Source organism: Coregonus clupeaformis, unplaced genomic scaffold, assembly GCF_020615455.1.
Source record: "Coregonus clupeaformis isolate EN_2021a unplaced genomic scaffold, ASM2061545v1 scaf0079, whole genome shotgun sequence".
Lineage (NCBI taxonomy): Eukaryota > Metazoa > Chordata > Actinopteri > Salmoniformes > Salmonidae > Coregonus > Coregonus clupeaformis.
In genome coordinates, this window is record NW_025533534.1 from 346,144 (window position 1) to 371,021 (window position 24,878).

A 24,878-nucleotide genomic window follows, 5' to 3' on the forward strand; every position below is an offset into this window, starting at 1 on the left:
AGCATGATGTCATGTGTTGCTGTTTACAATCATACACTGTCGCATTGTATATATGTATTCCTCAGGAGTGTTGACACACCACAGGCAAGCTTGCTCTGTCAGTGCTGATTGTTAGAAACCTACATGTGTGGTGATTTTACAGGAGCCATGAACTACGCTCAGTTTTTGACAGCTGTAAGTGCAGCTCGGAAGCCCTCCCATCATCCGAATGTTGAGTAAGTCATGGTTCTTTGTCAGTTTTCAGGTTTGATCCATAGTTAAATTCATTACATTTTATTAAGTTCCTAAAGTGTTGGGGTAAAATCATTTGGTTCAGTGTAATCTACCATACAATTTCATCATATGAAACTTGAGAAACCAACCTGTCTTTCCCTCTTCCACCCCTAAGCTGAGCTCCAGCAGAGGGCTCCCCTCTCCATGATCTCCCTGGCCGGAGGGGCTCCCAACCCCAACACCTTCCCCTTCCAGTCCTGCTCCATCCAGGTGAAGAATGGGGACACGCTTATCTTCAACGAGACCATGATGAAGAGGGCTCTGCAGTACTTGGCCTCCAGCGGGTGAGTCAGTGACTGAGGAAACATTGGGTGCGTCCGAAATGACACCCGATTCCCTATATGGTGCACTACTTTTGACCAGGATATTGTTTATTAGGATGTATTTTAGCCCACCAAAGGGCTAGTCTTCTAAAAGTCCCTGGAAGCTTCTTCAGAACATGATATTGTAACGACCTTAACCCAACACCTAGTGACCTCGTGAACAGGTTCGGATCTCTTGGCGTAACGGCTAAGGCGTTGGATTGACAGTTAAATCAAATCAAATCACATTTTATTTGTCACATACACATGTTTAGCAGATGTAATTGCGGGTGTAGCGAAATGCTTGTGCTTCTAGCTCCGACAGTGCAGTAATATGTAACAAGTAATATCTAACAATTTAACAACATATACCCAATACACACAAATCTAAGTAAGGAATGGAATTTAAGAATACATATATGGACAAGCAATGACAGAGCGGCATGGACTAAGATACAGTAGAATATTATAGGATACAGTATATACATATGAGATGAGTAATGCAAGATATGTAAACATTATTAAAGTGACTAGTGTTCCATTTCTTAAAGTGGCCAGTGATTTTAATAGGCAGCAGCAGCCGCTAATGTGCTAGTGATGGCTATTTAACAGTCTGATGGCCTTGAGATAGAAGCTGTTTTTCATTCTCTCGGTCCCAGCTTTGATGCAACTGTACTGACCTCGCCTTCTGGATTATAGCAGGGTGAGCAGGCAGTGGCTCGGGTGGTTGATGTCCTTGATTATCTTTTTGGCTTTCCTGTGACATCGGGTGCTGTAGGTGTCCTGGAGGGCAGATAATTTTCCCCCGGTAATGCGTTCGGCAGACCGCACCACCCTCTGGAGAGCCCTGCGGTTGCGGGCGGTGCAGTTGCCGTACCAGGTGGTGATACAGCCCGACAGGATGCTCTCAATTGTGCATCTGTAAAAGTTTGTGAGGGTTTCAGGTGCCAAGCCAAATTTCTTCAGCCTGTTGCACCTTCTTCACCACACTGTCTGCGTTGGTGGACCATTTCAGTTTGTCAGTGATGTGTACGCCAAGGAACTTGAAGCTTTCCACCTTCTCCACTGCGGTCCCGTCGATGTGGATACGGGGGTGCACCCTCTGCTGTTTCCTGAAGTCCACGATCATCTCCTTTGTTTTGTTGACGTTGAGTGAGAGGTTATTTTCCTGGCACCACACTCCCAGAGCCCTCACCTCCTCCCTGTAGGCTGTCTCGTCATTGTTGGTAATCAAGCCTACTACTGTTGTGTCGTCTACAAACTTGATGATTGAGTTGGAGGCGTGCTTGGCCACGCAGTCATGGGTGAACAGGTAGTACAGCAAGGGGCTGAGCACGCACCCTTGTGGGGCCCCAGTGTTGAGGATCAGCAAAGTGGAGATGTTGTTTCCTACCTTCACCACCTGGGGGCGGCCTGTTAGGAAGTCCAGGACCCAGTTGCACAGGCGGGGTTCAGACCCAGGGCCTCGAACTTAATGATGAGCTTGGAGGGTACGATGGTGTTGAATGCTGAGCTATAGTCAATTAACAGCATTCTTACATAGGTATTGCTCTTGTCCAGATGGGATAGGGCAGTGTGCAGTGTGATGGCGATTGCATCGTCTGTGGATCTATTGGGGCGGTAAGCAAATTGAAGTGGTTCTAGGGTGACAGGTAAGGTGGAGGTGATATGATCTCTGACTAGTCTCTCAAAGCACTTCATGATGATAGAGGTGAGTGCTACGGGGCGATAGACATTTAGTTCAGTTACCTTTGCTTTCTTGGGTACAGGAACAATGGTGGCCATCTTGAAGCATGTGGTCAGGGCTACCCTCGAATTGCTACAATATAGGAGAGTCAACAAGAACATAGCCACCAAAATCTCTCCTTGACACAAACAGAGTAATGTACAGTACATGGCTAGCTCTAACACACAATTCATATGGTCAGGAATTGGCTAAGTTTACAATGTAAAATAATGCGGAAACTAATAGTTTCATTATGGCCTGTTTAAACTTTTGACCTGTTACAGTGCTGTTCAACATTGAAAAGGTTAGGACAACATGACACCTATACTAGTCAATGGCAGTGTTAGAAGGAAGGTTATCTCTCTAATGGCTCATTATCTAGCTTTACAACTGTCTATGTAAATAGTGGCTCGTATTGGTCTATAGCTCTCTCAACCAGTGTGTGTGTGTGTGTGCGTGTGACAACTGATAAGAGATAACGGGACAATAAAGCCAAGGCTGTATCTCAAATGGCACCCTATTATGCACCACAGTATCGAATACACACATCAAATATTGAATATGTTATTAATACATACCTTGGCTGCTATTCAAATGTTATTATTAATGATTAGGCCTATTTCTTGTTAAAAAAAAGAAATAAGATAATTTGGTGATGTTTTGTAACTGTAGGTTGTTCTGTATGGGGCGAATCCCAACCTCCAATTTCAAGTCTTTCACTTAGCCTCTCATTTACATAAATTAAAATTCAACTGAATTTAGGATTCGCCCCTATGAATGCAAAGTTTAAAGTAACTGTCTAGTGAAAATCTGACTTTGAAAAGTTCATTTTAGTGATAATGTCAGAGAAGCCAGTGTTTGTTGGATATATTGGCATGGGTGTTGTTAGGCCCGAGACGAAGTCGAGGACCGATCAAGTTTATAAAGTGCCTGACTGTTTTGATGATACAGTGGATTGCACAGTCAGATGGAACAGTGTAAATAGGCATTTTAACGTCATAGATTTAGCTGGTGGTAATTTGTGGAATAGACACCGGCTGGAATGCGGTTTTAACCAATCAGCATTTAGGATTAGACCCACTGTTGTGTAAATTCTGTTAACTCATACCCAAGTAATGTTGTTGACTCATATTTGTGGCCAAAGCATAAATTGGAGAAAAAACACTTCAGACTGTTTAAAAAATGCTTGCTATTTCCTCATATAGGATGATGTCATTCTCCTAATATTTTTCATGACAGATGCACACATCATTATGTTGTTGGGGTACGCCCACACCATTCCAACACAGAACAGATGCTTTTTAACAAACGTAATTACAATATTTTGGAAGGAAAACAATTTCACTCATATTGCAATTAATTATTGGTCATATTTCATAGAATTCTGGAGAAACACTGGCCCGTTACTTTAATCCTCTTTCTCCCCTGTGTAGAATCCCAGATCTGTTGACTTGGATGAATAACCTGCAGAAGAACCTTCACAACCCTCCTACAGCCAACTACAGTGCAGAGAAGGGTCAAATGGATATGTGTGTTACAGGAGGGCTTCTGCAAGGTATGACTATCAGTAATGATCCTGTGATCTCATGATCTTGTTCTATTCTCACCCTCTCCTCTTCTATATGCAACAATTTCAACGATTTTACTCAGTTACAGTTCATATAAGGAAATCAGTCAATTGAAATAAATTCATTAGGCCCTAATCTATGGATTCTATGCATAGGTCCACCCACTAGGGAGCCAGGCCCAGCCAATCAGAATTATATTTTCCCCACAAACGTTTCATCAGCTGTCCGGGTGGATGGTCTCAGATGATCGCAGGTGTAGAAGCCGGATCTGGAGGTCCTGGGCTGGCGTGGTTACACATGATCTGTGGTTGTGAGGCCGGCTGGACGTACTGCCAAATTCTCTAAAACGACGTTTGAAGCGGCTTATGGTAGAGAAATTAACATTCAGTTATCTGACAAAATCTCATTCCTCCAGTCAGTATGCCAATTGCACGCTCCCTCAAAACTTGAGACATCTGTGGCATTGTGTTGTGTGACAAAACAGCAAATTTTAGAGTGGCCTTTTATTGCCCCCAGCACAAGGTGCACCTGTGTAATGATCATGCTGTTTAATCAGCTTCTTGAAATGTCACACCTGTCAGGTGGATGGATTATCTTGGCAAATGAGAAATGCTCACTAACAGGGATGTAAACAAATTTTGGCACAACATTTGGGACATTTCTGGGATCTTTTATTTCAGCTCATGAAACATGGGACCAACACTTTACATGCTGCGTTTATATTTTTGTTCAGTATACTTTTCTCTATGTTGAAGGGAATGTTTTGAGTAATAATTTTTTCTAATTTTTTTGGTAGGTGTTTGAAATGCTTGTCAATCCTGGAGACAACGTTCTACTCCACGCACCTACCTACTCTGGAACTCTCGCTGCAGTAAGAAGCCCTTTTCTCACTCACTCACTCACTCCCCCATCCCTAGCTCCAGCCGCTGGGGTGTAACCTCATCAACGTGCCCAGTGACCAGCACGGTATGATCCCGGGGGGCCTGAAGGAGGTGCTGTCCCGCTGGGATCCGGCAGACGTCCACAAGCCACACAGCACCGCACCCAGGGTCCTCTACACCATCCCCAACGGAGGAAACCCCACCAGGGCCTCCATGACCACCCAGAGGAAGAGGGAGATCTACGAGGTCAGTCCACTCCCATACACTCTCAGAAAAAAAGAGTGCTATGTAATACCATGTGTCCCTGTAGGAGAACCCCCTGAAAATAGGCTCCAGATAGAACCTTTTTCAGGTTAGATAGAACCCTTTTGTGTTCTAAATAGAACCTGGGTTTCAAATATAACCTATTAAAGGGTGCTATTTGTAACCAGAAAGAGTTGTATTTCATCTTAAATGATTCAATCTGGAGCCTTTTTTCAGAGGGTTCCCCTACAGGGACAAATGGTGCCACATATCACTTTTGTTCTGAGAGTATAGGCCCTGTTCAAAGACTTGAAAATGCATCCTTCCTTTCTACTGTTCTTCCTTGAAGTAATCACAGATTTGAATTGGTTGAATTGGTGAAAGCAAGAGGTTGGTAACCTTGCTTTCACCTATTTCATCACTTATAGATCAGTGCTTACCTCAAGGAAACAAGGAAGGAAGGATTTATAAAGTAATTAAACAGGGCCATGCATTAGCGAAGGAAAGAGAGGGAAACAATCTGAATCCATTGTTCTAGTTCTCATTAATGATTTCCCTAACGGTCTGATTCACGTTGACTAGCCTATGACTAGGGCCTGGAGTTTTACACGGTCCTGGTCAGGTCACAGGGCCAGTAAAAACTACTGACCCTAAAACAATGACTCATGCATATGGGAGCGAAGGAAAGGGTTATTTTCTAAAATGATTGTGCTTCTATTCTGGCCTCAGTGGAAAATTGATTTCCCTAAAGGTCTACTTCACCAGAACTAATCAGCTTTTGTTCTCGTTTTGACAGCTTGCGAGACAGTATGACCTCCTTATTAACGAGGATGACCCCTATTACTTCCTACAGTTTGAAAAGGTAAAAATTGTGTCATTGTTTCATGTATTATGACTTTGTGTGGTTTATTGGGACACAGCACTGGCATCCCCCCTACTGTATATCATAAACAGGCTGCTCGTCTGTCTGTCTCTGTCTCTGTCTCTGTCTCTGTCTCTGTCTCTGTCTCTGTCTCTGTCTCTGTCTCTGTCTCTGTCTCTGTCTCTGTCTCTGTCTCTGTCTCTGTCTCTGTCTCTCTTCTCTCTCTCTCTCTCTCTCTCTCTCTCTCTCTCTCTCTCTCTCTCTCTCTCTCTCTCTCTCTCTCTCTCTCTCTCTCTCTCTCTCTCTCTCTCTCTCTCTCTCTCTCTCTCTCTCTCTCTCTCTCTCTCTCTCTCTCTCTCTCTGTCTCTGTCTCTCTCTCTCTCTCTCTCTCTCTCTCTCTCTCTCTCTCTCTCTCTCTCTCTCTCTCTCTCTCTCTCTCTCTCTCTCTCTCTCTCTCTCTCTCTCTCTCTCTCTCTCTCTCTCTCTCTCTCTCTCTCTCTCTCTCTCTCTCTCTCTCTCTCTCTCTCTCTCCCTCCCCCTGGGCTCCCAGGTTTCTCTCCATGGACGTTGACAGGCAGATCATCAGGACAGACTCCTTTCACCTCTAGCTCTCTCTATCCAATAAACATACAAAGACTTTACAAATATAATTTTAAAAAAGAGACCTGTTTAGTTTCAGTTATTACACTATTACTAGTTATATCAGTGTAATTTTGTAGTAGTCTCTCTCCCTCTGAGTCCAGTGTTCAATGAGACACGTAGGCAATGTGGTTATCTATTTACCCGTCTGAACATGTTTACCGAGAGATTGAGTCAGAATGTGTGTACTTAGTGGGTTAGTGGCTCCTTGATTTACCAGTTCATGTGGCCAATTTAATTACACACACACACTTACACACACACACAGACACACAGACACACAAACACACACAGGATGCATATGCACAGAGTATTCCCTTCAGTATGTCAATATGGACCACAGGGACTCTTGGGGGGGGTGACTGTGTGTGTGTGTGTGTGTGCGTGCGCGCGTGCATGTGTGTGTTTGTGGTGTGCGTGTGTGTCTGTCTTTGCAGGCTGAGAATAGGCTTTGTGACTGGGCCCAAGCTGCTGGTGGACAGAGTGGTACTACACATCCAGGCTTCTACGATGCACACCAGCACCTTCACACAGGTGAATGAACCTCTACTTCTAACCCCACCTTCCCCTTTAAAAGTAGGCCTAGTAGTAAACTACCCCACCATCCCCTTTAAAATACATGTTGTAATAAATTACCCCACCTTCCCCTTTAAAAATAGGCCTAGTAGTAAACTATCACACCATCCCCTTTAAAATACATGTTGTAATAAATTACCCCACCTTCCCCTTTAAAAGTAGGCCTAGTAGTAAACTACCACACCATCCCCTTTAAAATACATGTAGTAATAAACAAGTAACTACATACACTACCAGTCAAAAGTTTGGACACACCTACTCATTCAAGGGTTTTTCTTTATTTTTACTATTTTTTACATTGTAGAATAATAGTGAAGATATCAAAACAATGACATAACACATATGGAATCATGTAGTGAACAAAAAAGTGTTAAACAAATCAAAATATATTTTATATTTGAGATTCTTCAAATAACCACCCTTTGCCTTGATGACAGCTTTGCACACTCTTGGCATTCTCTCAACCAGTCTTGAAGGAGTTCCCACATATGCTGAGCACTTGTTGGCTGCTTTTCCTTCACTCTGCGGTCCAACTCAATCCAAACCATCTCAATTGGGTTGAAGTCAGGGGATTGTGGAGGCCAGGTCATCTGATGCAGCACTCCATCACTCTCCTTCTTGGTAAAATAGCCCTTTCACAGCCTGGAGGTGTGTTGGGTCATTGTCCTGTTGAAAAACAAATGATAGTCCCACTAAGCCCAAACCAGATGGGATGGCGTATCGCTGCAGAATGCTGTGGTAGCCATGCTGGTTAAGTTTGCCTTGAATTCTAAATAAATCACAGATATTGTCACCAGCAAAGCACCCCCACACCATAACACCTCCTCCTCCATGCTTTACGGTGGGAAATACACATGCAGAGATCATCCGCTCACCCACACCGCGTCTCACAAAGACACGGTGGTTGGAACCAAAAATCTCAAATTTGGACTCCAGACCAAAGGACACATTTCCACCGGTCTAATGTCCATTGCTCATGTTTCTTGGTCCAAGCAGGTCTCTTCTTCTTATTGGTGTCCTTAGTAGTGGTTTCTTTGCAGCAATTCGACCATGAAGACCTGATTCACACAGTCCCCTCTGAACAGTTGATATTGAGATGTGTCTGTTACTTGAACTCTGAGAAGCATTTATTTGGGCTGCAATTTCTGAGGCTGGTAACTCTAGTGAACTTATCCTCTGCAGCAGAGGTAACTCTGGGTCTTCCATTCCTGTGGTGGTCCTCATGAGAGCCAGTTTCATCATAGCGCATGATGGTTTTTGCGACTGCACTTGAAGAAACGTTCAACGTTTTTGAAAAGTTCCTTATTGACTGACCTTCATGTCTTAAAGTAATGATGGACTGTCGTTTCTCTTTGCTTATTTGAGCGGTTCTTGCCATAATATGGACTTGGTTTTTACCAAATAGGGCTATCTTCTGTATACCCCCCCCACCTTGTCACAACACAACTGATTGGCTCAAACGCATTAAGAAGGAAAGAAATTCCACAAATTAACTTTTAAGAAGGCACACCTGTTAATTGAAATGCATTCCAGGTGACTACCTCATGAAGCTGGTTGAGAGAATGCCAAGAGTGTGCAAAGCTGTCATCAAGGCAAAGGGTGGCTATTTGAAGAATCTCAAATATAAAATGTGATTTGTTTAACACTGTTTTGGTTACTACATGATTCCATATGTGTTTTTTCACAGTTTTGATGTCTTCACTATTATTCTACAATGTAGAAAATTGTAAAAATAAAGAAAAACCCGGGAATGAGTATGTGTCCAAACTTTTGACTGGTACTGTGAATGTACATGTGGAATGCATGTCTTAGTAAACTACCATACCATCCCCTTTAAAATGCATAGTAGGTAGTAATAAAAACTTCAGGCATGTTTCCTTTCATGTGATTGTATTTTCTACTTTGTGTCTATTCTCTAGCCATTTTTTAAATCCCATAAGAGGCCTCTTTCCTGTGACTGTAATAAGAGCAAAACTGGAAAGCTGCTGGCTTATATGCATTAGTGCACACCGTCTCAACATGTTTCACAAAAGAAAAGGATAACAAGCGTTTCTTATTGGACAATTTTAGGTAGTCCCTCCCCATTTTGGTCTGTTTGCTTCCCTTTGGTTCCTAGTGAATAGGACCATGATTTTAAAAAAACATTTGAAAGTGCTTTTCCCAGAAGAGACAGTTGGCCTGGGTTTAAATGCGACAAATGCAATCATCGAGAGAGATATTTACAATATTTTTTTCTGTGAATGTACTGTAACATTCTCAGTATAGATTAGTGGCATAATTGTCTGTTGTTATATCCCAAATGGCACCCTACTCCCTATATAGTGCACTACTTTTGACCAGGGTGGTCAAAATTAGTACACTATGTAGGGAATAGGGTGCCAATAGGGACGCATCCTGAGTTTCCATGTAGATGAGAGTAGAAAGAAAGTGTTGGTAGTTTAATCAGTGTCATCACAGAGGTTAATAAAATATTAATTCACATTTCATGAGCTGGGTGAAAGAAACAGTCACACTCACTCACTGCTTTCTCTTTGTAGACGAACGTCATGTTATCGTGACATCTGTGGGTTATTCTCTCCCCCGCAGGAGGAAGTTAGGGAATAGATAAATGAGGATGTGTGATTAAAAGACAAGCACACTGTCTAGTGCTCTAGAATAGATGGAATTACATCGGTCAGTTTGATCATCACTTCAGTTTTTCCTGAGTAAATGTAGATGATATAGAAGTATGGAATGTTATAGACAATATGGAATATAAAAATAGTTCATTCCATTTGTTTACAATGTGGGAGAAGAAAATACCAAAAAATGCAGTCATAACATAGCTATACTGTATATTCCTTTTCCATGGTCAAGTTCTCAATGGTTCGTAGTACCTTACATTATTGCTCAGTGGGGGCTGGTGAGAAGTCTCTCATGACTGCTGAAACATTAAAATGTAGTTGGCCAGCGTGCGCACGAGATTTGGTTATTGGTGTTGAGATTGTGGTGACTTCTACCTTTGACTACTACACCCTGGCCTGGTTCTCAGTCTCCTATCTCTATCGCTCCCTCTACAGTGAGGGAAAAAAGTATTTGATCCCCTGCTGATTTTGTACGTTTGCCCACTGACAAAGACATGATCAGTCTATAATTTTTATGGTAGGTTTATTTGAACAGTGACAGACAGAATAACAATAACCTCTGTGATTACCAACAAGGGTTTTGCCACCAAGTACTAAGTCATGTTTTGCAGAGGGGTCAAATACTTTCCCTCATTAAAATGCAAATCCATTTATAACATTTTTGACATGCATTTTTCTGGATGTTTTTGTTGTTATTCTGTCTCTCACTGTTCAAATAAACCTACCATTAAAATTATAGACTGATCACATCTTTGTCATTATCAATTTGGAAGACCCATTTGCGACCAAGCTTTAACTTCCTGACTGATGTCTTGAGATGTTGCTTCAATATATCCACATAATTTTCCTTCCTCATGATGCCATCTATTTTGTGAAGTGCACCAGTCCCTCCTGCAGCAAAGCACCCCCACAGCATGATGCTGCCACCCCCTTGCTTCACGGTTGGGATGGTGTTCTTTGGCTTGCAAGGCACCCCCTTTTTCCTCCAAACATAACGATAGTCATTATGGCCAAACATTTCCAATTTTGTTTCATCAGACCAGAGGACATTTCTCCAAAAAGTACATTCTTTGTCCCCATGTGCAGTTGCAAACCATAGTCCTGCTTTTTTATGGCGGTTTTGGAGCAGTGGCTTCTTCCTTGCTGAGCGGCCTTTCAGGTTATGTCGATATAGGACTCGTTTGACTGTGGATATAGATACTTTTGTACCTGTTTCCTCCAGCATCTTCACAAGGTCCTTTGCTGTTATTCTGGGATTGATTTGCACTTTTCGCACCAAAGTACGTTAATCTCTAAGAGACAGAACGGGTCTCCTTCCTGAGCGGTATGATGGCTGCGTGGTTCCATGGTGTTTATACTTGCGTACTATTGTTTGTACAGATGAACGTGGTACCTTCAGGCGTTTGGAAATTGCTCCCTAGGATGAACCAGACTTGTGGAGGTCTACAAATTTTTTTCTGAGATCTTGGGTGATTTCTTTTGATTTCCCATGATGTCAAGCAAAGAGGCACTGAGTTTGAAGGTAGGCCTTGAAATACATCCACAGGTACACCTCCAATTTGCTCAAAATATGTCAATTAGCCTATCAGAAGCTCCTATAGCCATGACATTATTTTCTGGAATTTTCCAAGCTGTTTAAAGGCACAGTCAACTTAGTGGATGTAAACTTCTGACCCACTGGAATTGTGATACAGTGAATTATAAGTGAAATAATCTGTCTGTAAACAATTGTTGGAAAAATTACTTGTGTCATGTACAAAGTAGATGTCCGAACCGACTTGCCAAAACTATAGTTTGTTAACAAGAAATCTGTGGAGTGGTTGGAAAACGAGTTTTAATGACTCCAACCTAAGTGTATGTAAACTTCCGACTTCAACTGTATATATATATATATATATATATATATATATATATTTCAAATACTGTACACTCATTCACACTTGAATCACAGAAATACTAACTTACCTCAGACAAGATATGCATTTTGCCTTGGAGATGACTGTAAATGTAATCACCATTTTGCAGTCATCGGTCTAGTTTTGTAGCTAGCACTGTGTAACTCTATTAACAACTTTACAATCAGCATTACTTGAGCCAAGCATTTCTGAACACAAAAATATTCATCGTTTTTAACTGTTTTTGTAATGTGAGAGGCACCTAGGCAGCCAGACACGTGTTTGGGTTTCATCAGAAAGCAACCCCTATGTCTCACTCCTGCTTAGAATTGAACTTGCAGTTCCTTGAAACTCTGCTGTTGTGTATATTTATTGGGAAATAACACTCTTTCCACAATATGAACACTTGCTAATGCGAGATAGCTAGTGTTATGGATTAATTTATCAATGAATTGAGTCTTTTAAAAGCATGTGTCCATTTCAGAGATCAATTAATGCTTTTAAAGCACCGAGAAGGTCGGTCAATAATCCGCTCCGGAAGGCAGATATGACCTACTTGGGTTGAGCCAAACAGGTTGATATTTTTACCTGAACTTTATACACTCTCTTTTGACCACAACAGTGTGTGAGTGTGTGGATAGAGTGTGTGAAGAGAGTGTGTGAAGAGAGTGTGTGTGGAGAGTGTGTGGAGAGAGTGTGTGTGGAGAGTGTGTGGAGAGAGTGTGTGTGGAGAGTGTGTGGAGAGAGTGTGGAGAGAGTGTGTGTGGAGAGTGTGTGGAGAGAGTGTGTGTGGAGAGTGTGTGGAGAGAGTGTGTGTGGAGAGTGTGGAAAGTGTGTGGAGAGAGTGTGTGTGGAGAGTGTGTGGAGAGAGTGTGGAGAGAGTGTGTGGAGAGAGTGTGGAGAGAGTGTATGGAAAGTGTGTGGAGAGAGTGTGCCTACAATGCATACAGTAAGCTACTGATAGCATTGATTTAATTTGTTTGTATCTTAGTTATTTTGCCTATTCAAATTAGTCGTGTTCTGAATACAAATCATCTCATCAGTCATTTGTATATACAAAGGAAGTCTGAGGATTCAATAGAACCACAACATTAAGTGTCCTTGCATTTGGCCGCTTCATAAGTCTTCAGTACTGTAGTTATGTCCATCAGATCGAACAATGCAGTGGTTGATGATGGCAAATTGCCTGGACCTCAGAGAGAGTGAGACACCGGCCTCTGTTTACTGTCTAGAGAACTGTATGCTAATGTACTAGACTTCATATAAAGAAAAAGGGCAGACACAAAGCAGAAAGCCCTAAATGTAGCCTACAGTTTAGTGCATGAATGCACTTCATTCATTCATGAAAAAACGACATGTTTTAGTTGCTATGTGTTTTAGTTCTTGGAAGAAGAAGTGATGATGTTCTTTTCATTAATTGCTAATATTTTTGGGAAAAAATTAAATAGCATACTTTTGTAGCTACATTTAATTCCATTGTTGACACACTCATGATTGCCATTCATGTAGCCAACAGGTTACTGTGCTGTACTCTTATATTTAATGCAGCCATCGTTTTTTGCGGATGTGGACCCAGATCAAATAAAGTTGGTGCATGGCCAATGACCGACCTAGTTTTCTTGCTGCTTGCTTGTAATTTGATTAGGGTAGGTGCTTGTAATTTGACTAGGGTAGGTGCTTGTAATTTGACTAGGGTAGGTTCTTGTAATTTGACTAGGGTAGGGAGGCGGAACGCTACAGCGAAGAGCGAACGAATGTTGTGTCAAGCTGCCAGCTGAGCAAGAGAGATGAGGATGTCGAATAAATAGCGGAACGCAGCAGCATCCGAAAGATAGACGGCGATCTCCTTCTTGACCGCATAACGATAAAACATCTGTAGTAGCTAGCTAAGCAAAATAACAGTGGACGATTATCGTGTAAGTATGCAATCAGATGTTGGAAAACGTTATTAATCGAGATAGCGTTATCGCTAGCACGCTAGCTAGCTATGGTGATGGCTAGTTACTAACGTTAGCCATCATTCCCTGTACGTAACGTAACTAGCTACAGTAACCGTTATTTATTTTTCTGTTGGTTAGCTAGCTAACGTTACTGCATTAAACATGACATTTAACTAACGACCTATATTATGTGAGCTACTTGGCCGTTTATATAACTCCTTCTAAGTTATAGCTAAGTTAGCTAAATCAAAGAAGCTAGCTAGTTAGTTAGCCAAACCGTTGTGTCCTTTCCAGGCTAGCGACGTTAACGTTAGTTTGCTAGCAAGCCTCCGCTATTTTGCATCCAACCAGATATTAGCTTGCTAGTGCAAATAGCCGAAATTTGCTAGCTAGCTAGGTTAGCTACTTTTTTGCAGTCAAATTGTCAGTCAAATACATATATTGATTTATACTACTAGCTAGCTAACATCATTTATTGTTATCAAGCAACTGATTTTAGACAATAAGTTAGGCCTAACGTTAACTAATAAAAATAGACGGAATTTATTATGTAGGCGTCAATATTATTATAATTATACCATGTCTGTTACATTGCAGCTCTATGTTGTAACAATGACATGTAACAGATTATGTTGCTGTAACAACGTTGCATTCACTGTTGGCTTTACAGTAAAAAACGGTTTTTGTATTTGATAGTGTTTCTTTGTTGTTGTCCGAGTCAAAGACTGTATTGGGTCGGGGGGGGGGGTCAATTATCAACCAAAAAATGACAAACATCGTGTAAGTATGCAATCAGATGTTGGAAAACGTTATTAATCGAGATAGCGTTATCGTGTAAGTATGCAATCAGATGTTGGAAAACGTTATTAATCGAGATAGCGTTTCGGACAGGTCCCTGTCCTTATCTTTTGGTTCAGTAGAGAAGTCATCACTGTCTAAACAAATAATAATAATATGCCATTTAGCAGACGCTTTTATCCAAAGCGATTTAGTCATGTGTGCATACATTTTTACGTATGCGTGGTCCCGGGGGTCGAACCCACTACCCTGGCGTTACAAGCGCCATGCTCTACCAATTGAGCTACAGGGGACCACAGAATGTTGATGAGTGCTTTTCTTTGTTTCTTTTTTTTTTTTTCCTCTTCCAGTGGAATGCTTCAAGATTCGGAGCAGAATATCAAATTGCCTTTCATTACCGCTATCAGGAGATAGCCAGTATGTTTTGAACATAAAGACGCGAGTGGCATGACAAACTATCCTCGGGTGAAAGCGACGGTCAGGAAGAAGGGGAAAAATGAATCGGTCAAGTGGCTACGCTTTTAGCCTCTTCCTACTGTCCATTATCAGCCTCTACACCGCCGGGGTTCTATCGGCGGTTTCAGATGGAAACAGCACAGAAAACGGCACGGTGGCAGATGGTGGATTTGTCCCCCTGGTGTACTCGAAAGTAAGCCAGATCATCGCCCGCGAGGGCAACTGCGCTCTGATTGATTGCAACGTCACTGGAGAGCCTGTCCCGAATATACAGTGGTTCAACTCGCATGGAAACCTGCTAGACACGGAGACAAGTAAGTCAAGTTAATTGAATGTACAGTTGTCAATAATATCCCCGATGTGGCTTTAGCCAACGAATCAGCAGCTCTCAACACCAACTTGAACTGCCAGTGTCAGGGTTAAGGCAATACCATTCAAGTTCTCTTTCAATAATAAGGCATTATGAAATAAATTGTGTGAAAATGCAGACAGGCTGTTGCAGAGGATGACAGGCATTAACACAAACTGTCACTGTCATGAAAAAAAGAGCTAGAATTATGATTTATAGTTAAAATAGCCTCAATCCCCGTAAATCACTGACTAAATCCCTCTGTATTTAAGTTTTTGTGTGGCCAAACAGCAGCATTTGTAGACTACAGTCAAATATATTTGTGTGCTGTGAACAATGGAGAGATGGACAGACTGAGGAGGAGGTAGAGTGAGGGAGAACAGAGAGAGAGAGAGAGAGAGGGGGGGGGGATTTCAAATGAAGGTCACATTGAGTAGTTGCATTATGACAGACTAAGATGACAGTGATGTATGATGACTATATAAAAAAGGGGGATTATTTGCTGCGATTATGCAATGCCAACCCAGCAGATTAAAAAATGAACATAATCATACACCAAAGCCATGATGATGATGATGATGATGATGATATGATGACAACAAACCAAACAAGCTGGCCTGTCGGCTCTTTTTCCAAAACATTAAGAGTTAAAAAGTCACGGCCACTACTTAACTTCAGATACTTGATAAATGACATATTATTGCTGCCATTGAATAGGATACTATTGTCATAGATTACAACTGAAAGAGAGAACAATCTACTGTAGCCTATATGGAGGCAGATTGGTGGTCACGCCCACAACCTAACTGTTTGTAGATATTTAATAGTGTCCAGCTGAATCTAGGTCATAAGACAAGGAGGTTGTTATTAAATATGAATGGCATTGGATAGGATACAAACAGGTAGGATACTAACAGGATACTAACAGGTAGGATACTAGTAGGATACTAGTAGGATACTAACAGGTAGGATACTAACAGGTAAAATACTAATAAGATACAGGTAGGATACTAACAGGTAGGATACTAACAGGTAGGATACTAACAGGTAGGATGGTAATAGGAAACTAACAGGTAGGATGGTAATATGATACTAACAGGTAGGAGACTAATAGGATACTAACAGGTAGGATAGTAATAGGATACTAACAGGTAGGATAGTAATAGGATACTAACAGGTAGGAGACTAATAGGATACTAACAGGTAGGATAGTAATAGGATACTAACAGGTAGGAGACTAATAGGATACTAACAGGTAGGATAGTAATAGGATACTAACAGGTAGGTTACTAATAGGATACTAACAGGTAGGATACTAACAGGTAGGATGGTAATAGGATACTAACAGGTAGGAGACTAATATGATACTAACAGGTAGGAAACTAATAGGATACTAACAGGTAGGATGGTAATAGGATACTAACAGGTAGGTTACTAATAGGATACTAACAGGTAGGATGGTAATAGGATACTAACAGGTAGGATAGTAATAGGATAATAACAGGTAGGATGGTAATAGGATACTAACAGGTAGGAGACTAATAGGATACTAACAGGTAGGATAGTAATAGGATACTAACAGGTAGGAGACTAATAGGATACTAACAGGTAGGAGACTAATAGGATACTAACAGGTAGGAGACTAATAGGATACTAACAGGTAGGATAGTAATAGGATACTAACAGGTAGGAGACTAATAGGATACTAACAGGTAGGATAGTAATAGGATACTAACAGGTAGGAGACTAATAGGATACTAACAGGTAGGATAGTAATAGGATACTAACAGGTAGGAGACTAATAGGATACTAACAGGTAGGAGACTAATAGGATACTAACAGGTAGGAGACTAATAGGATACTAACATGTAGGAGACTAATATGATACTAACAGGTAGGATGGTAATAGGATACTAACAGGTAGGAGACTAATAGGATACTAACAGGTAGGATAGTAATAGGATACTAACAGGTAGGAGACTAATAGGATACTAACAGGTAGGATAGTAATAGGATACTAACAGGTAGGAGACTAATAGGATACTAACAGGTAGGAGACTAATAGGATACTAACAGGTAGGAGACTAAATGGATACTAACAGGTAGGATGGTAATAGGATACTAACAGGTAGGAGACTAATAGGATACTAACAGGTAGGAGACTAATAGGATACTAACAGGTAGGAGACTAATAGGATACTAACAGGTAGGATAGTAATAGGATACTAACAGGTAGGATAGTAATAGGATACTAACATGTAGGATGGTAATAGGATACAAACAGGTAGGATGGTAATAGGATACAAACAGGTAGGATGGTAATAGGATACTAACAGGTAGGATGGTAATAGGATACTAACAGGTAGGAGACTAATAGGATACTAACAGGTAGGAAACTAATAGGATACTAACAGATAGGATGGTAATAGGATACTAACAGGTAGGATGGTAATAGGATACTAACAGGTAGGATGGTAATAGGATACTAACAGGTAGGATAGTAATAGGATACTAACAGGTAGGATGGTAATAGGATACAAACAGGTAGGATGGTAATAGGATACAAACAGGTAGGATGGTAATAGGATACTAACAGGTAGGATGGTAATAGGATACTAACAGGTAGGATGGTAATAGGATACTAACAGGTAGGATAGTAATAGGATACTAACAGGTAGGATAGTAATAGGATACTAACATGTAGGATGGTAATAGGATACTAACATGTAGGATGGTAATAGGATACAAACAGGTAGGATGGTAATAGGATACTAACAGGTAGGATGGTAATAGGATACTAACAGGTAGGATAGTAATAGGATACTAACAGGTAGGATAGTAATAGGATACTAACATGTAGGATGGTAATAGGATACAAACAGGTAGGATGGTAATAGGATACAAACAGGTAGGATGGTAATAGGATACTAACAGGTAGGATGGTAATAGGATACTAACAGGTAGGAGACTAATAGGATACTAACAGGTAGGAAACTAATAGGATACTAACAGGTAGGATGGTAATAGGATACTAACAGGTAGGATGGTAATAGGATACTAACAGGTAGGATGGTAATAGGATACTAACAGGTAGGATGGTAATAGGATACTAACAGGTAGGATGGTAATAGGATACTAACAGGTAGGATGGTAATAGGATACTAACAGGTAGGATGGTAATAGGATACTAACAGGTAGGATAGTAATAGGATACTAACAGGTAGGATGGTAATAGGATACTAACAGGTAGGAGACTAATAGGATACTAACAGGTAGGATGGTAATAGGATACTAACAGGTAGGATGGTAATAGGATACTAACAGGTAGAATGGTAATAGGATATTAACAGGTAGGATGGTAATATGATACTAACAGGTAGGTTACTAATAGGATACTAACAGGTAGGATGGTAATAGGATACTAACAGGTAGGATGGTAATAGGATACTAACAGGTAGGATACTAACAGGTAGGATACTAATAGAATACTACCAGGTAGGATACTAACAGGTAGGATACTAACAAGCAGGATACTAATAGGATACTTTCTCTCATTCAGTCCTAATCTATCTACTATATGTGGAGGCAGATTGGAAAGAGAAGGGGGGAGAGGAGATTTGGGGAGGGGGGGAAGAGAAAGAAAAAGGAGTTGAGAAAAGATGTAGCGATAATACTGTAGATAGAAAAGATGTTCCAGATAAATAGTCGGCTACAATAATGAAGAATCTAAGCTCTTAACCGTGTGAGTCACCTGCTATAAAACAGGAATGCTAAATCAACATTGTGGGTTCCATTTTGAACAGACCTGTTGGAACTTGCTCTTGCGCAACAACCATCATTGAACCACTGCGACTAGGGCCTGTTACCTGTAGCATGCAAACAACATGAATACATTTTTCAATGTTTAGATTGATGTTTGTTGTGATCATAGCTGGGGCGGTTTTGTTCATGGTTGACGGTGAGCCAGTCAGTAGAAGACTTCATGTTCCACAAGGCTCTGTTAAAGACCTGTTATGACATGTATAACAGTTGTTTCTTCCCTGTTGCTCATGACTTTGCTTTTCTTTTATAGCTTTTGCCACTTGTTTTTTAGAGAGCTTTTGCTTTCCACACACTGACACACTTTCAAAGCAAGCCTTGAAACACTTCACATGGGGGTAGGGGTGTATACATTTAGCAGTCTCTCGCTACATTTCCTTTACGCATTCAGCTTTTCTAGAGACATGACAGACAGGCTGGAGGCTTGATGGATAAAGTGTGTGTGCGTGTGGAAAACGAAGGTGTGAGCACTAGTCTTTTCATTCTGTCTTAAAACGAACACTACTCGGCCTCCAAAATCTGTTTCATGCTCTCTCTCATTCTGCGATAGTCTCTCTCTCTGAGTCACCCACCCACTCAGGATGAGCTGTCAGAATCTGGAGAGCGAGAGACGTGAAGTCATCCATCCATCCACAGTCTCACCACATGCCTACGTACGTTGATGTTATAAGGCAATGGCAGATGATGCCACTTCATGCAGTGATAGGAGAATAGTGGTCAATGTAGACCATGGTGAAATATAGCCTGGAGGACATTTTATACTGAACAAAAATATAAACACAACATTTAAAGTGTTGGTCCCATGTTTCATGGGCTGAAATAAAAGGCCCCAGAAATGTCCCATACACACAAAAAGCATATTTCTCTCAAGTTTTGTGCACAAATTTGTTTACATCCATGTTAGTGAGCATTTCTCCTTTGCCAAGATAATCCATCCACCTGACAGGTGTGGCATATCAAGAAGCTGATTAAACAGCATGATCATTATACAGGTGAACCTTGTGCTGGGGACAATAAAAGTCCACACAAATGTGCAGTTTTGTCACACAACACAATGCCACAGATGTCTCAAGTTTTGAGGGAGCGTGTAATTGGCATGCTGACTGCAGGAATGTCCACCAGAGCTGCTGCCAGAGAATTAAATGTTTCTTTCTCTACCATAAGCCACCTCCAACGTAGTTTTAGAGAATTTGGCAGTACATTCAACCAGCCTCAGAACCGCAGACCACGTTTAACCATGCCAGCCCAGGACCTCCACATCTGGCTTTTCACCTGCGGGATCGTCTGAGACCTGCCACCCGGACAGCTGATGAAGCTGAGGAGTATTTATTTCTTTAATGAAGCCCATTTGTGGGGAAAAACATATTCTGATTGGCTGCGCCATGATTTCCTTATATGAACTGTAACTCAGTAAAATTGTTGCATGTGGCATTAATAATTTTGTTCAGTATATTTTGCCTTGATAGGTATAACAAAAGAGCTTCTTAATAAATTGGATATTATACCAAGATTAGTTGTAGCAGTAGTAGTAGTATCCTAGTAGAGGAAGACGAACCAATTTCGACAGTCAACAGATGTTTGTAACATGCTGTAATGTTTGGCTGGCTACTTCCTTGGTTCTACATTTACATGAGAGCTTATTTGTTTGTGTTCTGCTCCAGGCGTTTGTCTCCCAGTTCACCAACAAGCACCACTTGGTATTTTTCCAGACAGATTACAGCCTCCCTCAGCCCCACTCTCTATTTAAACATCCCAAATGTCACCCTATCCTCTATTCACCTTGTCATCCCCAGGTCCAAGCTCCAGAGCTTCGGCAACAGGGCCTTCTCCAGGGTTGCCCCTAGGCTCTGGAACTCCCTCCCTCCAGCCCTCATCACTATGTTTCAGTCCCTCCTAAAGCCCCACCGCTTTGACAAGGCCTACTCTTTCCCTTCTTTGAGCCCAACCATCTCTTTATTCATGTTTTGTTTAGTCTGATGTTTTGTTTTGACTCCTGTTCTTTCTTTTTAATTTCTATCATTGTAAAGCGACTTTGGGTCCTTGAAAAGCGCTATAGAAGTCCCATGTATTATTATTTAGTGCACTACTTTTAACCAGACCCCTATGGGCCCTGATCAAAAGTAGTGCACTAAATAGGGAATAGGGTGCCATTTGGGACGAATAAATTGAATAAACAAGGAACAAAACGCATCATCTGTGACACTTTCTGTATTTTGAAAGTTCTATATCTTGAAAACTTGATTGTTGACATGCAAAATATTTTTGGACTGTATCAACAGTGGACTAATGAAACAAAGATGATTTCTCAGTAACTAATAAAAGAGGAAGACTGGTCCACTTTAGTGGGGGGTCCAGGATTCAAATCCAATCCAAAGTATATTTTAAAATACCTGGTTGCTGGATTGCAGCCTCGAGGACAGTCCTTCAGTTGGAATAATATTATCACTCAATAATATAAATTATGCAACCTACTTAGTGGATTAATGAATTGCTGTTTGTTGCAATAAATTAATATAGGCCTAGATTATGAGTGATATTGAATGAATCGAGCAGTGCAAACCGAAAGGCCTTCTCAGAAAGCCTAGCTATAAAAAGCTGTTGCATGTGACTGTCTTGACAAACTAGCAGAGACCTTCCCCCTGGCCTAGCATAGCCTGGCCTGGCATAGCTGCTGTCTTTGCAACCAGGAAATGCATATTACACTGACCTTGAATCACAAGAGGTTGGAGGCACCTTAATTGGGAGAACGGCCTCGTGTTAATGACTGTAGCGGAATCAGTGGAATGGTATCAAACACATGGTTTCCAGGTGTTTGATGCCATTCCATTTGCGCCGTTCTGGCCATTATTATGAGCTGTTCTCCCATCAGCAGCCTCCTGTGCCTTGATTGATCCATAGAAATAGAATTCCTAGAAGGGATATAGCCCATTCCTTGAAGGAAAATAGATCCTGTTTCTATGGTATGATATTTCTTTCTGTAGCAATGTATCATGAGATTTTCTAGTTAAGTCCTTTACCATTGTTAATGTGGATCAGGGCTCTCCAACCCTGGTCCCGGAGCGCTACCATCCTGTAGGTTTTCACTCCAACCCTAATCTAGCGCACCTTATTCGAAAAATAAGATGGATGATAAGATGAATGTGAAAAACATACAGTTGATTTCAGTGAATTTTGGTTTTAAATGGTGGGGACCAATTTTTAAAGCTACACTCTTCTAAATGACTCTCTCTGTCTGTCTCTCTCTCCTCCGAAGGTGACAAGTGGTTGCTGACAGACGATGGCATCCTCAACATCACAGAGATCACGTTCGCCGACCGCGGCAAGTACACGTGCATGGCGTCCAACGTGCACGGCAGCGCCAACTGCACGGTGACCATGCGCGTGGTCCTGCACAGCGGGGACCTGGGGGCCTATTACGTGGTCGTGTGCCTCGTCACCTTCACCATCATCATGATCCTCAACATCACGCGTCTCTGCATGATGAGCAGCCACCTGAAGAAGACGGAGAAGGCCATCAACGACTTCTTCCGCACTGAGGGCGCCGAGAAGGTTTGTGTCGTGATTTACTATACTTGTGAGGACCGTACATAGGTAGTAACTTTGTTTGTGTAACTGTTGTACTGTTTTGATAGTACATGAGCTATAGGTGATTTTTAAAATCGAAAAAAAATCCATTCATGATAATTAAATGGCCAATAAATGACATTCCAATCTGTTCTATTCTAAAGCTCCAGAAGGCGTTTGAAATCGCCAAGCGTATCCCCATCATCACATCAGCCAAGACCCTGGAGCTGGCCAAGGTGACCCAGTTCAAGACCATGGAGTTTGCCCGCTACATCGAGGAGCTGGCCCGCAGCATCCCGCTGCCCCCGCTCATCATGAACTGCCGCACCTTCATGGAGGAGATCTTGGAAGTGGTGGGGGTTGAGGAGATGAGGCACACGTTCCTCCGCCAGGCCCCAGAGGGGCACCACCTGGACGGGGCATTGGGATGCCGGGCGGCCCTGGTGCAGGGGGCCCTGGTCGGGGTGGGGCCCGGCGACGTCTTCACCATCCTCCGGGAGAGAGATAGGGAGCGTGAGAGGGAGCGTTCCGGATCCCCTGCAGCGGATTCTGACGATGCGTCATTGCATGAGCAGCCTCAGCACATCGCCATCCAGGTGTCCATCCACCCCCCGCTGCCCATGGAGGCCCCGGCTCTAGCCGAGGCCACGCCCTCATCTCCTCCGCCATTGGCTCCCCTGCACCTAGAGGAGGAGGAGGAGCAGGGTTCCGAGCCGGAGCAGGAGCCAGTGGAGGAGGCGGAGTTGGGGGTGGAGGCGGAGGCAGAGGTTACTACTAAGCTACAGCCTGGTCAGGTGATTTACGAAAGCTACGTGTAAACAACAACAGGGGGAACCAATGGGATGAACGATCCTGTCCTATGCATTTCCCACCCCCAACCCTCCCTCCCCCACCCTCAAAAACATAGAATATGTCAAGAAAATGTCATTTTATTTCACTTTTCAATGGAACTAGCTTTGAAAAGTGAAATAGCTCCTACGTATGTAGGTCCATCTGGATCTATTCTGGATTCCAATAAATCAACTTGATAAGACATTGAGTATAATCATCATCCTTCATGCTTATGGATCTTCATGTTGAATATATTGTGGCTGGAGAGGATAACCAATAAGCGATATGCGTAAGTATTTAATTTGTATTAGTGAGCAGACGAAAGAGCTGTTTGTTATTCGATTCAAGCATTTCCTAAATCGATTTCAGGAGAAAAAAAACTATAGACTTGTTGACGATTATGCTTTTCTCTTTGCAGTATTATTCTGTTTTATGATAAATTCATAAATTAGCTCTTCAAGCTGACGTTGTGCAATCACTGTTACTAAGCAGACCACAAAGGCGTCTTTTGTTTCAGCTTCAAAAGACTGCACATTATCCTACCACTGTTACAACCAACCAACCTGAAGTTTCAGTATCATGCATGCTGGACTCTGAGAAAAGAATACTGATTTGAAAGTGTGATCTATAGTCACATTTTGTCATTTAAACTCTATATACGTGATTTATATAGACTGATGTATAACTTCTGTAACGACTGAATTATTGGATCATGAATAACATTTCAGTGGATGATTGAAGACCTAGTTGTTTCAGGCCTTCTGGTCTTTGATACACGTAATTAACAATTGCATAACCACTATAGCCCTTCTAGTGTGGTTCATTGAAACGTTTCTGAGAAATACATTTATTATTATTATTATTATTATTATTATTATTATTATGCCCACTGGTGTTTTGACTTCCTAGATGTTAGACATTTTACAATTTTGCCGCCTTTATACGCTCTGTGTTGTTTCCAATATTTCCATATTTTTTTCTCCCATTTCTATTTTTACTATGTTAAGTTCTTATCTCGTTTTAAATGGGTCTCAAACCCCAACCCCCTTCCCCCTCCTCTGTACGTGCTTTAATTAAAGAGGCTACAGTGCTCCATTGACAGTCTGATGCATGTTAAATGAGTGCGACGTATTCGGATTAGTCTTTAACGGGACTAAAATACTTAAATATCTGCTTAATAGTCTGGGGGGGGGGTTCGATGTTGCTCAGCTTTAAACAATGCTTTTTTTTGTAGTGAAAATAAAATCTGTGTGTTACCATGGTTTCCTCCAGTTTGGTTTTAATTGTGCAGTAACAAAGCATTATGGGCCATCCAAGGCCTCTCTCTCTCTCTCCCTCCTTCCCTCTCTTCTCTCTCACCCTCCCTCGCTCTTTCTCTGAGGACCAAGGACACCTAATCATCACCTGATTTGTTCCCCCAAACAAAAGGCACCCATCTTGTTTTTGTAACCATAGTTTTGGTGGTCATTATAGATGGGTCGCGAGCTAGCAAGTAAACATTTGTTTTAGCTCACTACTCGTCTTGGAAGGAA

The 24,878-nt window shown here is 41.7% G+C and overlaps 2 protein-coding genes across 4 annotated transcripts; both read left to right on the top strand.

The window, feature by feature from the left end:
• Window positions 1-146: 146 nt before the first annotated feature.
• LOC123483328 (kynurenine/alpha-aminoadipate aminotransferase, mitochondrial-like) lies at window positions 147-7,036 on the top strand. The gene is made up of 7 exons (XM_045213132.1): window positions 147-215; window positions 389-557; window positions 3,735-3,865; window positions 4,664-4,740; window positions 4,787-4,996; window positions 5,790-5,879; window positions 6,932-7,036. Exons 1-7 carry the CDS (start codon window positions 209-211, stop codon window positions 7,034-7,036), a joined length of 789 nt encoding a protein of 262 aa, XP_045069067.1. The 5' UTR covers window positions 147-208.
• On the top strand, window positions 6,926-24,607 carry mfap3l (microfibril associated protein 3 like). Of its 3 annotated transcripts, none has more exons than XM_045213110.1 (4): window positions 6,926-7,028; window positions 14,678-15,097; window positions 22,205-22,500; window positions 22,680-24,607. In XM_045213110.1, exons 2-4 carry the CDS (start codon window positions 14,824-14,826, stop codon window positions 23,331-23,333), a joined length of 1,224 nt encoding a protein of 407 aa, XP_045069045.1. In that variant the 5' UTR covers window positions 6,926-7,028; window positions 14,678-14,823; the 3' UTR covers window positions 23,334-24,607. The 3 variants fall into 3 exon arrangements, with proteins under 3 accessions (XP_045069045.1, XP_045069043.1, XP_045069044.1); XM_045213108.1 differs by lacking the exon at window positions 6,926-7,028 and adding an exon at window positions 13,160-13,505; XM_045213109.1 differs by lacking the exon at window positions 6,926-7,028 and adding an exon at window positions 14,269-14,309.
• The last annotated feature ends 271 nt before the right edge of the window (window positions 24,608-24,878 follow it).